The 14,662-nt window shown below is 49.2% G+C and overlaps 2 protein-coding genes across 6 annotated transcripts in view; one reads left to right on the forward strand and one right to left on the reverse strand.

Annotated features, from left to right (window-relative positions):
• LOC117644374 (filamin-A) overlaps positions 1 to 2,066 on the forward strand; it is a 42,040-nt gene extending 39,974 nt beyond the window's left edge. For all 5 annotated transcript variants that reach the window (XM_034383768.1, XM_034383769.1, XM_034383770.1 and 2 more), the window contains 4 exons: positions 195 to 420; positions 523 to 738; positions 824 to 1,027; positions 1,106 to 2,066. In XM_034383768.1, the coding sequence (XP_034239659.1) occupies positions 195 to 420; positions 523 to 738; positions 824 to 1,027; positions 1,106 to 1,290 (831 nt within the window). In that variant the 3' untranslated portion in view covers positions 1,291 to 2,066. The remainder of the gene's footprint in view (positions 1 to 194; positions 421 to 522; positions 739 to 823; positions 1,028 to 1,105) is intronic.
• A 119-nt stretch (positions 2,067 to 2,185) lies between these two features.
• On the reverse strand, positions 2,186 to 8,279 carry LOC117644804 (branched-chain-amino-acid aminotransferase, cytosolic). Its single transcript, XM_034384435.1, has 8 exons — positions 7,902 to 8,279; positions 6,689 to 6,826; positions 5,752 to 5,961; positions 5,427 to 5,657; positions 4,560 to 4,748; positions 4,367 to 4,481; positions 4,135 to 4,289; positions 2,186 to 4,053 (listed from the first exon to the last, which is right to left on the reverse strand). Exons 1-8 carry the CDS (start codon positions 7,941 to 7,943, stop codon positions 3,865 to 3,867), a joined length of 1,269 nt encoding a protein of 422 aa, XP_034240326.1. The 5' UTR covers positions 7,944 to 8,279; the 3' UTR covers positions 2,186 to 3,864.
• Between the last annotated feature and the right edge of the window lie 6,383 nt (positions 8,280 to 14,662).

Genomic DNA, 14,662 nt, shown 5'->3' on the forward strand with positions numbered 1-14,662 from the left:
GTGTGACCCCACCAATGGACTCCTCGTTCGGAGAGCAATCCATTGGTGGGGTCACACGTTCGGTTCGAGTCCCATTTAGCGACTCTGGAGCTCAAAACGCGTCTAGGGTTTTGTCCGCCTCCACCGGTCCTCTGGCCCACTGCACTACGGAACGCCCCGTGAGTGCGACAGAGACTGACATTTCTTCTCGACAGATCGTGTCCCCCGGCGGCTCCGAGGACGACTGCTTCATCCAGCTCATCGACCAGGACACGTACTCCGTGCGCTTCATGCCGCGCGAGAACGGCGTCAACTCGATCCACTCCAAGTTCAACGGCGTGCACATTCCCGGGTCGCCCTTCCGCATCAAGGTGGGCAAGGAGGACGCCGACCCCGCCGCCGTGCACGCCGTGGGCAACGGCCTGGGCGAGGTCAAGACCGGTGAGTCTCCCTCCACTGCACTGCCCTCTGGACAACCTTTGACCATCCTCACCGGTCCTCTGGTCCACTGTGCGTCTGACACACTCGGTCCCCCCTCCGCAGGCCACAAGACGGACTTCATCGTTGACACCTGTGCCGCTGGAGCCGGTACACTGGCTGTGACCATCGACGGGCCGTCCAAGGTGTCCATGGACTGCACGGAGGTGGAGGAGGGCTACAAAGTGCGGTACACCCCGCTGGTGCCGGGAGACTACTACATTAGCGTCAAGTACAACAGCTATCACATCGTTGGCTCTCCCTTCAAAGTTACTTGCACTGGTACGTACTCTGTGTTCTGTGATTTATCCCTTACGGTGTTGGGAAGAATTTTATTAATCTAATTTTTTAATTAATTTGTCTAAAGGTGAGGACTTAGCTGAGCGAGGAGCGCAAGAATCTTCTTCAGTAGTGGTGGAGACTGTTCATAAGGTTTCAAAGAGCAGGGTTCAAGGTCCGACACTACCACACTTCAAATCTGATGCATCAAAGGTGACTTGCAAAGGAATGGGCCTCAAGAAGGCGTATCTTCAGAAGCAAAACCAGTTCACTGTCCATGCTGGAGATGCAGGTGAGTTATTAAAAGTTCGTGTTCGTTCACATTTTAAATCTTGCACCTACCCATCCTAATGTTGAATTTATTTTTCAGGTAACAATATCCTTTATGTAGGTATGTATGGTCCTAAGGGCCCATGCGAAGAGTGTTTCATTAAACATATGGGACGCAACAATTACCAAGTGAACTATGTTGTGCGTGAACGAGGAGATTATATTGTGTTGGTTAAATGGGGTGATGAGCACATTCCTGGCTCACCATTCAAGGTGGATGTCTGAGGGGACTGTCCATCCAATCTCCATTTCTCATTGCTATTTAATTTTATTCCTTGTCATAGGCCGTCAGGTCTTCTTGGGACTGTGAACATTTTGTCCTTGCCGATTTGTTCTTCAACAGTTTCTATGCAAGTCATTCATATCTCAATGAACTTCTTAATTTATTGAATGTATTTTTCACATGATGAGTGTGTGTGTGAACTCTAAATCTATTGCCATTTCGAGGCTATTTTTCTTATGCAGTGAGACAGTCTAAATGAAGGCTAAGAGTTAAAATTTGGTTGTCCCGTCCCTTTTATGTTTGCATTTTTTCCCGCATTTGGTGACTTTTTTTTTTTTGTCATGGGTTATCTTAAACAGCCACCGGTTGGCTAATGTTGAAAAACCCGTCAGGGTTTCAGTGCCTTAAACCTAGGAATAAATTGATTGTGCCAAGTTGTGTATATTATTGTTTTGTTTTTCATTACTCTATTTGGAGAAAGTGGGTATATTTTACCCTATGCATCATCATCATGGAATCTGGTCAGGTTTTTTCATCCCTTAAAATAAAAACAAACAGATGTTTATGATTGTTATTTTCTCCTCTGTACTTTTTGTCTGTTATTATAATTTAATTATGTTGAAATTATGAAATTTTTACGAATCATGGTTTAAGATTCATCCAATCCTTAGCTTTCTTCTTTTTATGCTATATGAATATCTATTTTCTGTGTTGTTGCTGATGCTTGCATATTGTGTAGTATATTTTTGAATAAAATTGTACATAATATCTATCTTTAGTGAGCCTCAATTGATTGATGCCCCCACACCTCATTGGCTCCCCAGAAGCATGCCTCCTGGAGTGCGCCATGAATGTGCTGCAATCTTCACTTTTTTAGGTATAGAAATGAAACACAAGTTTAACTTACCATGCTTTATTGAGGAATTTCAACAACTCGCCACACAGTAGTCACAAATACTTCAGACCATAACAGTAGTACACTTCCTGTTATTTCCATTCTTTCTCTCAACGCACATAAATGCTGTCAGTAAAAATAAAAATTTCACAAATTTCCATAGAAACGCATACAAAGATAACAAAAAGCAACAAGTGGTCTAATGCAACTTAAGTTCTTTCATTTCTCATCCATCAGATCAAATATCAATCAAGTAAGACTATTCTCCATTCAATTTTAGATCATGTCCATCGAAGGTATCAGATACACATGTTCAACACCAAAACAGCTGATGAAAAAATACATTTTCACAACAAAAACATGTCAAATAGCACAAGCGCCAAAATGTTTTTAATAATTGAGTTATCAATTGATATCTTAACAACAACAAAAAAAGATCTAGCCTAATGTTATGAAAAAATACTGACACACATGGATAAGCACAATTTCCATATCTACAATACATAAAGGCTAACATATGTCGAAACTCGAAACTTTGCCAGTTCAAATGTGACAATGACAAACATGTCACATAAGAAGCAGACCCAAAATCGTTACAACAAACATTATTTCTGTTGTATCATTTGATTTTTGTTAACTAATTTCATTCTTTTTACAATTGATAACATAATTTCAAAACAGCCTATGTTGAAGATCACAGATGAATCAATAAAATTTACTTCCATTCCCAACTTAAATGAAAACTATCAAAGGTCACAGAGACAACAAACCAGTAAGGCACAGGCAAATCATACATGGCACACATGTCAAATCTTAATGATTTGTCAAACAGAAATGTTCCTGTCACAATTTTGAAAATTATGAACCATTACCGTCTTTCAGCCTCATGAGTAGTGAGTGGGCATTACAAGAAATTTCAAGAGCTTTAACAGAAACTTTGTGAAGAAAATGGGTAAGCAGAACAGCACAAGAGTAAAATGAGAATTCAGGGCTTTTGCAAGCATTTACATTATCAAGACAGTAAGATAATAATGGCTCAATTTTCAACCAACACAAAGATAATAACTTAATTTAAAAATAAAATCATAGGAAAACCTGAACGTTGTACAATTAGGCAACAAGGAAAATCTAAACATAAGTTACAACATAAATAAAAAGTGACAGAGCACAGCTCAACTCAATGGGCTTTCACATAAATTAATGAGACAATGAAATGAATTTATACAAAATATGAGTAACAGTGAGCTTAACTAAGTACACATCTGTCTGCGGTCCTAAGGTTTTAAGGACAATCAGCCAGTTTTGCTTCTTTTTAAAAATCTTCTAAAAACTTATCTCTTATGTCACTTCTGACTAAGCCTTAAATACCTAACCATACACTTTGGACAACACAGTAAAGCAATTGCCCTTGACATACAATAAAACAACTGTACCACTTGCGTTACTGTTTTGTACTACTTCAAAATGACTAAAAATAGATAACATACGCAGCAATAAAAAGGGTTTTTACTCTCGCAGTAATTCTCACATATTCAATAGAAGACCTATATTTCCTTGGAAAGGAAGGCTGCAGGCCATTTTAATTCCTGAAAGTGCTGCTCATTGCTTTTAAATGAAAACAGGTAGCCTTTTTTCCTTCTTTTTTTTTCTTGAAAAAATGAGCAAATAGGGGCAACATTCCTTAGTCAATTGTCACAGCCCAAGGATGCTGAACGCGACCGTACTGGATGGAGGTCAGAGCTCGTTCTAGTCTGTAGTACAGTGGATTTTCTTGGCTACCTGTAGGTACGTTGATTGTTATATCCTTGTAATGGATTGATGCTACAGGGCTCACAATGCAAGCCGTGCCGGCACCAAACATTTCTAACAGCTGTAAGTTCCAAATACAAATTAGGAAAGCAGTCTAAAATTCTGTGAAAAATGGCGATCAAAATCGTTAAATGCAACTTACTCTGTTCTCGTTCATCAGCTTTATCACTTCAGCCATAGTTATTTTTCGCTCAGAAACCTTAAATTCATTCCAGCTACGTGTCAGCTCTAGAATGGACAGGCGTGTGACTCCAGGCAAAATTAAGCCATCCAGATTTGGTGTGACTAGCTCTCGTTCTAAAAAACAGAAACAAGGTCAAATTTATTTTTTTTAGTAGTTAATAACAAATGGATATGCGGTTGAATGTGCTTACCTCCGTCATCATTGATAAAGAATAGGAAAATATTCATAGTTCCAACTTCAGTCAGCTGTTCATCTTCACCATAGAGCCACAAAACTTGTTGGTAGCCTCTCTCAGTGGCCTCTCGCTATAAAAATAGAAAACATTTGGAAAAGACTGCGAGAGACCAATGGGAGATACTATTGGTCAAATATTGAAAACATACCTGTACATGTATGGTGGGGGCATAATTGGAGCCCATTTTGCGATCACCACAGCCACCTGGGAATGCTCGTGTATACTTTGGATCTGCCATCAAAGTGACAGGTTGGAAGCCGGATGAAAAGTAAGCCCCAACAGGCGACAGAATAGCGTAGAGCAGAGCTGACTCAGAGCATGCAATACCCAAAGAAGGCTGGAAAAAGAGCAGAGAAAAGTTGACAAGTTGTTGACATACACAGAGCCACACCCCACAGCTATATCAATTTGAGCCACCAGCTGATGTTCCAGAACTTGTTATCACCCCTTATTATCACTCTCATTTTGCTGATAATTCCTCTCATGCCAGTCTTCAAACAGGAAGAGATAAATACCAACTGGTGGAGCATCAAACGATGCTAATATTAAAACACAAAAAAAGGGACACTAACTGAATAAAACATTCATAATTGACTTCTCTATTAATTTGTATGCTAGCTTACAAATTCAAATTAAGAGGGTGGTGTGAATTTGGAAACTTTTCACTAGAGGAAACACACCACTGAATAAATTTCACTTCAGGTTTGATTCAAATCAACCACTAGTTTAAATTTGGCAGAGTCACTTGCTTCTCTTCCTGCTGCATATTCATGTGATGACCACACTGGGGACATGGGTTTCCGTCCCTCCCACAATCAGAGAGAGAGAGAGAGAGAGAGAGAGAGAGAGAGAGAGAGAGAGAGAGAGAGAGAGAGAGAGAGAGAGAGAGAGAGAAAGAAAGAGAAAGAGAAGAAGAACAAAGAAGAGAGGCAGAGAAATAAATTGTTCAGATGAACAGGGTAACTCCCCTCCCCACACTACCTGCCAACGTGCTCACATTCTCTATTTTACTCACATCAATACCGATGAAGGTTGGACGAATGTAAAGGCTTGAAGACTCTGAATGGGGCACCCATTCCTGGTCGATACTAACTAAGCGGCTCAGGCATTTTATCAACTCCGGTCCACTGAATGTTGGTAGACCAGCTCTGGCTGCAGACCGATTCATTCGATCCATGTTCATTTCTGGACGGAAAACTCGTATCCTCCCATCAACACCACGATAGGCTTTCATGCCTTCAAACAACTGTAATAAAAGGTAACAATTAAAATTTAAAGAATAAAGGGAAAAATAGAAACACCACAAACAAAGTAAGAGACTTCAGAAAAAATTATTGTACCTCAACAGCATAATGTAGCACTTTGGCAGCTGGATGGAGAACAAGATTTTCAAAGGGAGTGATCACTGGTTTTTGCCACCCTCCAAGTCGTTTGTGGTACTCTATCTTGAGCATATGGTCAGTAAACAATTTTCCAAACTGAAGCCCTGCAGCGTCAGGTTTGGGTTGTAGTTGGTGGGGCTCAGCCAAACGTACTATGGTATCCGAATACTGAATAAATAACAAAAAAAAAAAAACAATACAAAAGAATGACTAACATGTACACTCCATGATTGGATTGTTCATTCATATGTGTTGCGGATGAAGAAAAAAAAACTTCAGGTTTTATTTTATCTGATTGAATGCCTCTGGCACTCTCAACAGAAAAACACCATGACAATAGCTCGGCACAATCTTTATCAGACAGCTGTATTGCTGTTTTTATTTTATTTTTAATTGAAGTATGGCAATTATGAGGCAAGAATGTTGCTCCTCGTTATCTCTTAGACAAACCGACACAAATCTCCCATACTCAACATTTTTGCTCACATCAAATAGACTTCATAATGAAGTTACAAACTATGAGCCTATTATACTTTTAGTTACAAATATTTACAGCTTTACTAGCTTTTATAGGTAACTAAAATCACACAATATGTCATTCCCAATCAGTACTCAGTACATTCAGTGTCACAGTATTGTTTTCAGATTATAAAAATACAAAATACAGTGACAACGTAAGGAGAGGGAGAAAGAAACCATGTTTATCATTTATCAGCTTCGGGACTGAAGAAACAATTGTGTTGCAATGACACCCTCCTTAGGAAACAGCATGTGTCCGCATTGCATGACATCAGCATTTTATCAGTAACCCCAACACATGTGTTAAAATTGTAAACAAGGATGAATTCTTTGACCTTCCACAGGCAGCAAAACTTGTGTGAGACTGGAGGCTTACCCTGAACGTGTGCATGGATGGCAGGCTCTCTTGTGCAGGGACACAGACACCCTGAGTGGCAGCTGTGGCCGCAGCAGTTGCAACGGACTGCCATTTTTTATCTTCAGTGTGTAAACAACGCAGTTGATGGGCCAAAAACTGAAACAACAAAATACAAGAAATCGGCAAACTTTATACAAGGCTGAAATGATATGCTAACTGGACTGTTCAAAAAAAAAAAAATCAGGCTAATACAGAAAAAAATTAAATTCAATAATTCAGAAAAATTCTAACACACACGGAACAAGTTTATGAGAAACAGAAGAATGTTCTGTCTGTTCATCAATATCAATTGATCAACTGATAAACTTCAAATGGAATACAAGGAAAGAGGAAAAAAGAAAGAAACTAGAATGTATGTAATTGCATCAGCCGGTCGGTCTCTCAAACTGAAGAGAGATAAAAACGACTTGCGCCACATATACGCCAACCAAATGGACGGGTCTAGCATTTCAACATGATTGAAGGGGTGCTTTGGCCTTGACCTCACGAGATCTTTTAGCACTCTTGAGATGAAAGAATACCAAGTACTGGCTCTCCAAATCACGTTAAATTTGAGGAATTTTATTTAATTAAAAAATGAAAATGAATTGAGAACATGAAGGTCACAAAAGATACTTGCACAACACTACAAAAATTAAATAAAACTCAGATCAAATTTTCACACTTATTTAAAATTGTTTTATCAAAATGCATCGGTGGTGCAATGGCACCTACACACTGCTTAATAAATATAGCACTTTTTGAAAATTTGGTGCTTGTACAAATAATATATGTACAAACACTGGTAAAAAATAAAAATTGCTTAAAAGTTTTGAACACATAACATTAGAGCAGAGAAAGCAAGTCAGTTGTCGTCAGCTATTTTTTCGCTCCAGAACAACACAGTGAGCACGAGGAAGTTTCCCCTCACAGCTGATAGTCAAGCACCACGTCACGTACGTCAAATCAACAACCAGGCTCGGCAGAATCAAACTCCACATGGAGAAAGGAAGAAGGGTTCTCAGAACATGACACAAGGGGTACAGCAGCAGTTGTGAAGGTTATGGTCCTCTTGACAAATTCGTCATAAACAGGGGAATCTCGACATGACATGTTGAAGTAACAGCCCCGGCGTGAAGCACAGGGGCAGTACACCAGAAATCGAGCAAACCCAGCCCCGCAGTGACGTTACCTTAGGTCGCAAAACCAGCTGGCGAACAGTCGAGCGCACCATGTCGATGCAAACACATGTGTTGTTGACGACGACGTCGGTCCGGGTCCGGGGACGGTGGCAAATCCAAATCACTCAACCCTAGAGCCGCAACTTTTAAATCCTCATGTCGGCGGCGAGTGTTTACGAGGAAAAAGTCACACAACAACCAGGGACACGCGAAGAAATCGGCACGGGTGCTTGTGTACTCCAAGTGGAGCTGGGTGCGTTCGGAGCGTTCGAACGAGGACGGAACCGGCGGGCACTCGCGGGGCGTTTCGCTTCTGTTCGGCGGGCTGCTCAAGCTCGGGCGCGCAAGGCTCAAGTGTGTGCGGACGTCTGACACGTTGTAGTTGTCGTTCCCTAGCTTCCCTTCCCTTCCCGCCGATGCGATGAGGCGATGCGGCGGACAGAAAGCGTGGGAGGAAGAAGGAAGGGAGGAGGAGGAGGAGGATGTGGAAGAAGGAAGAGGAGAGGAGGATGGAGAGGAGGGGCTTGATGCCCGACGTGATGCCCCGGGCCGCGGACACCGCCACCGCCACCGCATCGCCCCGGCGGCGACCCTGCGCACTCATTCCGAAAGTCCGCTTCGTCGCTCTGTCTCTGTCGCACTCACGGCGCGGCCCGTAAGGGCGCGAGAGAGACAGAGCGACCCGTCGGAACGGCTCGGATGTAACGCGCGGGCGCCAGCGAGACACTCGGGGCGGGGCGGGGCGGGGTGGGGCGGGGAACGCCTCGGAACGCCTGGGAACGCCTCGTGGCGGGCGGCGAGCAGGGCGAGCCCCGCGTTGACGAAATTGGCGATGTGAGGAATCCCTTATCAGCTGGCCCCCTACAGCCAATTAGGAATCACGTCACTGGACGGACGCCCCCTCTCGCCGTTTACGAGATAAACACAGTGTAGGCGGCAGCGGCACGGCAGACTGGACGGGCTCTACGTTAAGTACTCACAAGGGTTAGTCTGACTGCCTTCTCTCGGGGGCGCGAGCGTTTTTGTCCCCGCCTCCACGCGGCCCGTCGGGTAGCGCAGGCCCGCAGGCCCGCAGGCCCGCAGGCCCGCAGGGCGTAAGTGGCAGTGGTGGCAGCCGGCTGGTACTGGCCGCGCACAGATAAGGGTGCAAGTGGCACGGAACGGCGGAACCGGAAATAGGATGGCACAGAAAACGGACGAGCGCCGTGCAGCCGAGGGCTCCATTCAAAAGAGCGGTCTGTGGCTGTCTCTCTCGCACCCGAACGGAGCGGCCGGCGCACAGTGGGCCGGACGACCGGCGCAGGCGGCCAAAACTCTAGACGCGTTTTGAGCTCCAGAGTGGCTAAATGGGACTCGAACCGAACGTGTGAACCCACCAATGGATTCCTCGTTCGGAGAGCAATCCATTGGTGGGGTCACACGTTCGGTTCGAGTCCCAATTAGCGACTCTGCAGCTCAAAACGCGTCTTGAGTTTTGGTCGCCTCCACCGGCCCACTGTGCGATAGACAGAGAGACGAATCGCTGGTGAATCGTTGGGCAGGCAGACGACAGCCACGGGCCGCACGCCGCGCAGTCAAAAAACGTCGACTATCTTTCTCTCTCGCTCGCGGCAAAGCGCATTCCGAATGCAGTGGCCTGGCTTACAGTGGTCGAGCTGCAGCACCGATTAGACTTGGCTAATGCCCCGAGTGGTGAGGCCGGTTCGGTTGGCGCGCGCCCAGCGCCCTACGTCGCTCTCTCTCTTTCTCTCTCTCTCTCTCTCTCTCTCTCTCTCTCTCTCCTCTCTCTCTCTCTCCCACAGCCCTACGGGACGCCCCACGAGTGCGAGAGAGAGAGAGAGAGAGAGAGAGAGAGAGAGAGAGAGAGAGAGAGAGAGAGAGAGAGCGACGCTGCGGTGCTGGGGGTGTGTCGTCGTGGTGGTGCGCGTGCGGCGTGGCCGGCGTGCATGCGTAGGCTCGGCGATGACGCCCCAGCAGTGACGTCTGCCGGCAGACCACGGCAGGCCTCGTCGCTCTGTCTATCTCGCGCCGCAACGGAGCGCGCCGTGAGTGCGAGAGAGACAGAGCGAGTCCTCGTGCAGGGCGCAGGGCGCAGGGCCCGGTGTCATGACGACCCATCACGACGGAAAGAAAGCCAATAGAACCGTGCCGAGTCAAGCCATGACTACATTACTGGCTAACCCCGTTTCGGCCTTCGGGGCCGACCACGCCGACCACGCCAGCAGCGCGCAGCCATGGCGCACTCCGCGGAAACGCGTGACACTGTTTTGACCGGCCTCCGTCTCTCTCGCACTCGCGGGGCGCGCCGAACAGTGGGCCAGAAGATCGGTGGAGGCGGCTAAAACTCTAGACGCGTTTTGAGCTCCAGAGTCGCTAAACAGGACTCGAACCGAACGTGTGACCCCACCAATGGATTGCTCTCCGGACGAGGAATCCATTGGTGGGGTCACACGTTCGGTTCGAGTCCCATTTAGCGACTCTGGAGCTCAAAACCCGTCTAGAGTTTCGGCCGCCTTGGTCTTCTGGCCCACTGTGCACCGGAGGGGTGCGAGAGAGACGGAGCGACGAAAGCCACTGGCCATTGAAATTGGGGAGAGGGTCTTTTCGGCCGGACGCCGCCACACTGCCTGAATGGAGGGCTCCGCTTCATTGAGTTTCAAGTTTCAAGTGCACATGGTGCCACACGTGCGCGCACGTGTAATCTGACTTTTCCTCAAGGAAATGCTGGACGGGCCAAAGTTGCTGATTGGTATCGTTGCTTTACTTTTCCTGTTATTGTTTACGCTGCGAAATGCATCCAGTCGCAGCGACCCACTGCATCCTGCCTCTGAACTCGTTTCGCCAATCAGGTGATCGCGCAGGGAATAGTTTTCCTTTCCGGGAACCACAAGCGCCGCTGCGCCGAGAACTTCCCCCGCAGACAACTGCCGCGAGCGTCGCACGGTGGATTTGCCAGAAGACCGGTGCAGCCGGACAAAACTCTAGACGCGTTTTGAGCTCCAGAGTCGCTAAATGGGACTCGAACCGAACGTGTGACCCCACCAATGGATTGCTCGTTTGGAGAGCAATCCATTGGTGGGGTCACACGTTCGGTTCGAGTCCCATTTAGCGACTCTGGAGCTCAAAACGCGTCTAGAGTTTTGTCCGGCTGCACCGATCTTCTGGCCCACTGTGCGACGGCTTGCCTGATATTTTGGCACCGTGTCGAAATTCCCCGATGAACTCCAGACGCGCCACTCCACTGTGCGCGCCGCGCCGCCGCGGCATGACGTCACTTCGAGATATCGAGATAGAGCGTCACGCGGCCCCCGCGTGCATCGCATGCGTGTGTTGTGTTCATTTGGGCGGCTCTAGCCGGACCCAATCCGTCTCTCTCGCACCCGTGCGCAGAGGCCCTCGAGTGCGAGAGAGACAGAGCGGGACATGTCGGGCCCAAGTCAGACCAAGTCACACGAAAGCCCTTACAACGTGCTGTAACGCGCGTCGTTGGATCGCATTGGCGGCGGTCTCTTTTTGCTCTTGTTTTGATGGGGCCTCGCTGACCTGTCGACTTCAAAAGAGCCATTGCCAAGGCTCTCCCCCCCCCCCTTTCCCCTAAGCAGGCGCGCCGAGCCACCACGCCGCCGCATGAAATCCGATCAGATAGAGCTATCGAAAAGCCTCAACGGTAAATTTCGACAGAAGAAGACAAATAGCGCGGCGCGCTCAAAGAATGTACTCGACCAAACGTGCGCTGGCGCAGAGTGGGCCGGACGACCGGCGCAGGCGGCCAAAACTCTAGACGCGTTTTGAGCTCCAGAGTGGCTAAATGGGACTCGAACCGAACGTGTGAACCCACCAATGGATTCTTCGTCCGGAGAGCAATCCATTGGCGGGGTCACACGTTCCGTTCGAGTCCTGTTAAGCGACTCTGGAGCTCAAAACGCGTCTGGAGTTTCGGCCGCCTCCACCGGTCTTCTGGCCCACTGTGCACCGCCCGGCCTGGGCCCGCGCAGCCCGCGCGAAACGGCGCGAAAACGAAACAGCCGAGCAATAACACGAAGCCACGCGCCACCTGCGGAACACAGAACACAACAAGCCGCATGACTCGGAGTGTGTACTGCGTCTTGCGCAAATATTTACGTATTTTTCATTCCGGCGCCCAAAATCCTCGTTTTTGCGTGGAGAGGCAAACGACACCGGAACCGGCGTTATCCGCCATCCTAAGAGGGATCAGGGTCCGTGCGTCGCGCCACCCTATAAAGATTTAGTACCTGTTTGGTACACTCTAAAAAAAAGGGGCCCGCCTTACGGGAATGACAACAGCAACCAACGCGAATCCGGTCGAAAACAAATGTCGTTTGCACTTGGGAACGTTCGAGCGAGAGGTGTATTATTATTGGGGCGGGTGGGTCAGGTTAGGTCAGGTCGGGCGGCCTGCGCGCATGCGCGGTGGGCCGCGGTGGGCTGACGGGTACCCCGATAGGCAGGTGCATTTCAAATTCGGCAAGCGTCCTTGTCCTTGCGGGCTTCGCCTGGCTTCGCCTGGCTTCGCCGGGCCGTGCTGTATTGTTTCATCAAACACATGTGGCGCCACGGGCAGCGGCGAGCGATTCCGCGCGCGACGCTCCGCCTCTCTCGCACCGCCTCGCGACACCCCGCGAGTGCGAGAGAGGCGGATTCATTCGGAATCGAAACCTTTGTTGTTGTTGTTGCGAATTACCAGCAGTTTGTCGCCAGGTCGAACAGAGCGTCAGCGCGTCGGTCGAGCGGTTCTCCGTCTCTCTCGCACCCGTGGGGCGTGCCGCTGGGGTGCGAGAGAGACAGAGCGAGACCAGGCGGACGCACCTGCCCTTCCTCTCTATTCGTCAATAGGACTCGAATCGGACACATGATGGTACCAATAGATCGCCCTTCGCACGAGGAATCCACTGGCGCCCTCTTGTAGCCAGGGTTGGATTCCGGAGGGGGTAGGCAAAAAGTCACACGTTACCCCTCTGAGTGGCCGACTTTTCCCACTCCCACCCCCTTTTTTAACCCGTCTCCGGATCTGCCCTTGGTCTTAGGAGGAATATGGTGGCCGGGGTTGAGTCCGAGCAGGTCACTTCGGGACAGGGCGCCCCGCCCGGCGTTGGGCTTGGCGCCTTGGTGGCTCGGCGGGGCGGGCGGGGACCCGTTGTTGCTAAATGCCTCGTTGACGTCATCCAAGATTCGGCCACTCGGCACTCGCCCCACGCAGTTCTCGAGAAGACTCACACAGAAGCGTTTCGACGCCCTGGCCCTGCACCTCACTGTAAAAAACGGCAGGAAATTCCCCCCTCCCCCCCCAAAAAAAACATTCTACCGGTTTGAAGACAACGTTCTTGCCTTGCTTCTGCACGCCGTGGCGGACCCCTTCGGCTATCGCTCGCGGCACCAAATAGTCAGCAGCAGTGCAAAAGTTAGCTGATGCAATTTGGCAGTCAGACAGGGCAGGCCGATCTGCAAACCCTCCGATGTTCAGACCCATCTTCGCCTTCGCTCGCCAGCTCAGAGAAGAGAGCGACCACCCTTGCAGCAGAGAGATGAAGAGATGCCGCGCCCTCGCCCTTCCATGCTTTCCTGGTGTCGTCCGGGCCCCCGGCCGGGCCCCCGTCATCAGGGGGACGAATACAAACAAGAATTGCACCAAGCCGAAGGAGGGACGCGAAACCCGCGAAACCAGAAACACAACAAGCGATAGCGGCGTAGTGGGGCTTTTTCCCTACAGTGGGCCAGAAGACGGGTGGAGGCGGCCGAAACTCCAGAAGCGTTTTGAGCTCCAGAGTCGCTAAATGGGGCTCGAACCGAACGTGTGACCCCACCAATGGATTGCTCTCCGAACGAGGAATCCATCGGTGGGGTCACACGTTCGATTCGAGCCCCCTTTAGCGACTCTGGGAGCTCAAAACGCGTCTAGAGTTTTGGCCGCCTCCATCGGTCTTCTGGCGAGTCCACTGTGCGTCCCCCGGGAGTTGGCTCACCTTGTCGGCGGACAGCCGCAGCCCCCGGCCGAGCTGGGTGTCCTCCTCGACGGCCTTCTTGGAGACGACGAGAGGCCCGAGCGGCGGGAGGTGGACTCGTCCCTGCTGGATCTGCTGCATGGCGCGGCCGGGCTGAATCTCGCCGTCCGAGCACTCCACGGCAGTGAGGGTGCGCACGCCCGGAGAAACATCTTATACAAGTCGACTTATCTGCGGGCAGGGCAGTTATTACATACAACAATGTTTCCGTAAAGCTTTTGGTCGAGTGGTGCAGCTTCAGGTAAAGTCCGCCTCGGGTTGTCCGACGATAAAGGTCGCTTGCAGACGGCGGCGTCTTTAGGCGGTCCTTTGCCCAATTTGACCGTCCTTTGGTTCGACACGTTTTTCCTCGACAGAATACTGATTCCGAGAGTCGTTTTCGTCGCTCTGTCTCTCTCGCACCAATACGGGACGCCTCATGAGTGCGAGAGACTCTCGGAATCAGTCACTTTTTGTGCGATCCCAAAGATAATGCGAGAAACTTGCAAATACTGGAAGTGAGGATGTCGACGCCCTGGCGAAGAACGTCGCCCACGCCTTCTAAGTAAAGGCGGGCAATGCGGCAACGCCTCTTAGGCTGACGGGTAGACGGACGGACGGGCCGTTCGCCTGGCACGTAGGCAGCACCAACGACAGTGAGCTTCGAGTGGTGGCCTAGGCCTACCCGCCGGGCGGAGACTGTGTAGAAGGCTGCGTCGCAGCTCTCGATTCGTGCAAGAAGTACAGTATGTGCTGGTCTTGCGCAGTGTAAG

The sequence above is a fragment of the Thrips palmi genome, unplaced genomic scaffold (assembly GCF_012932325.1).
Source record: "Thrips palmi isolate BJ-2018 unplaced genomic scaffold, TpBJ-2018v1 HiC_scaffold_18, whole genome shotgun sequence".
Classification (NCBI taxonomy): Eukaryota; Metazoa; Arthropoda; class Insecta; order Thysanoptera; family Thripidae; genus Thrips; species Thrips palmi.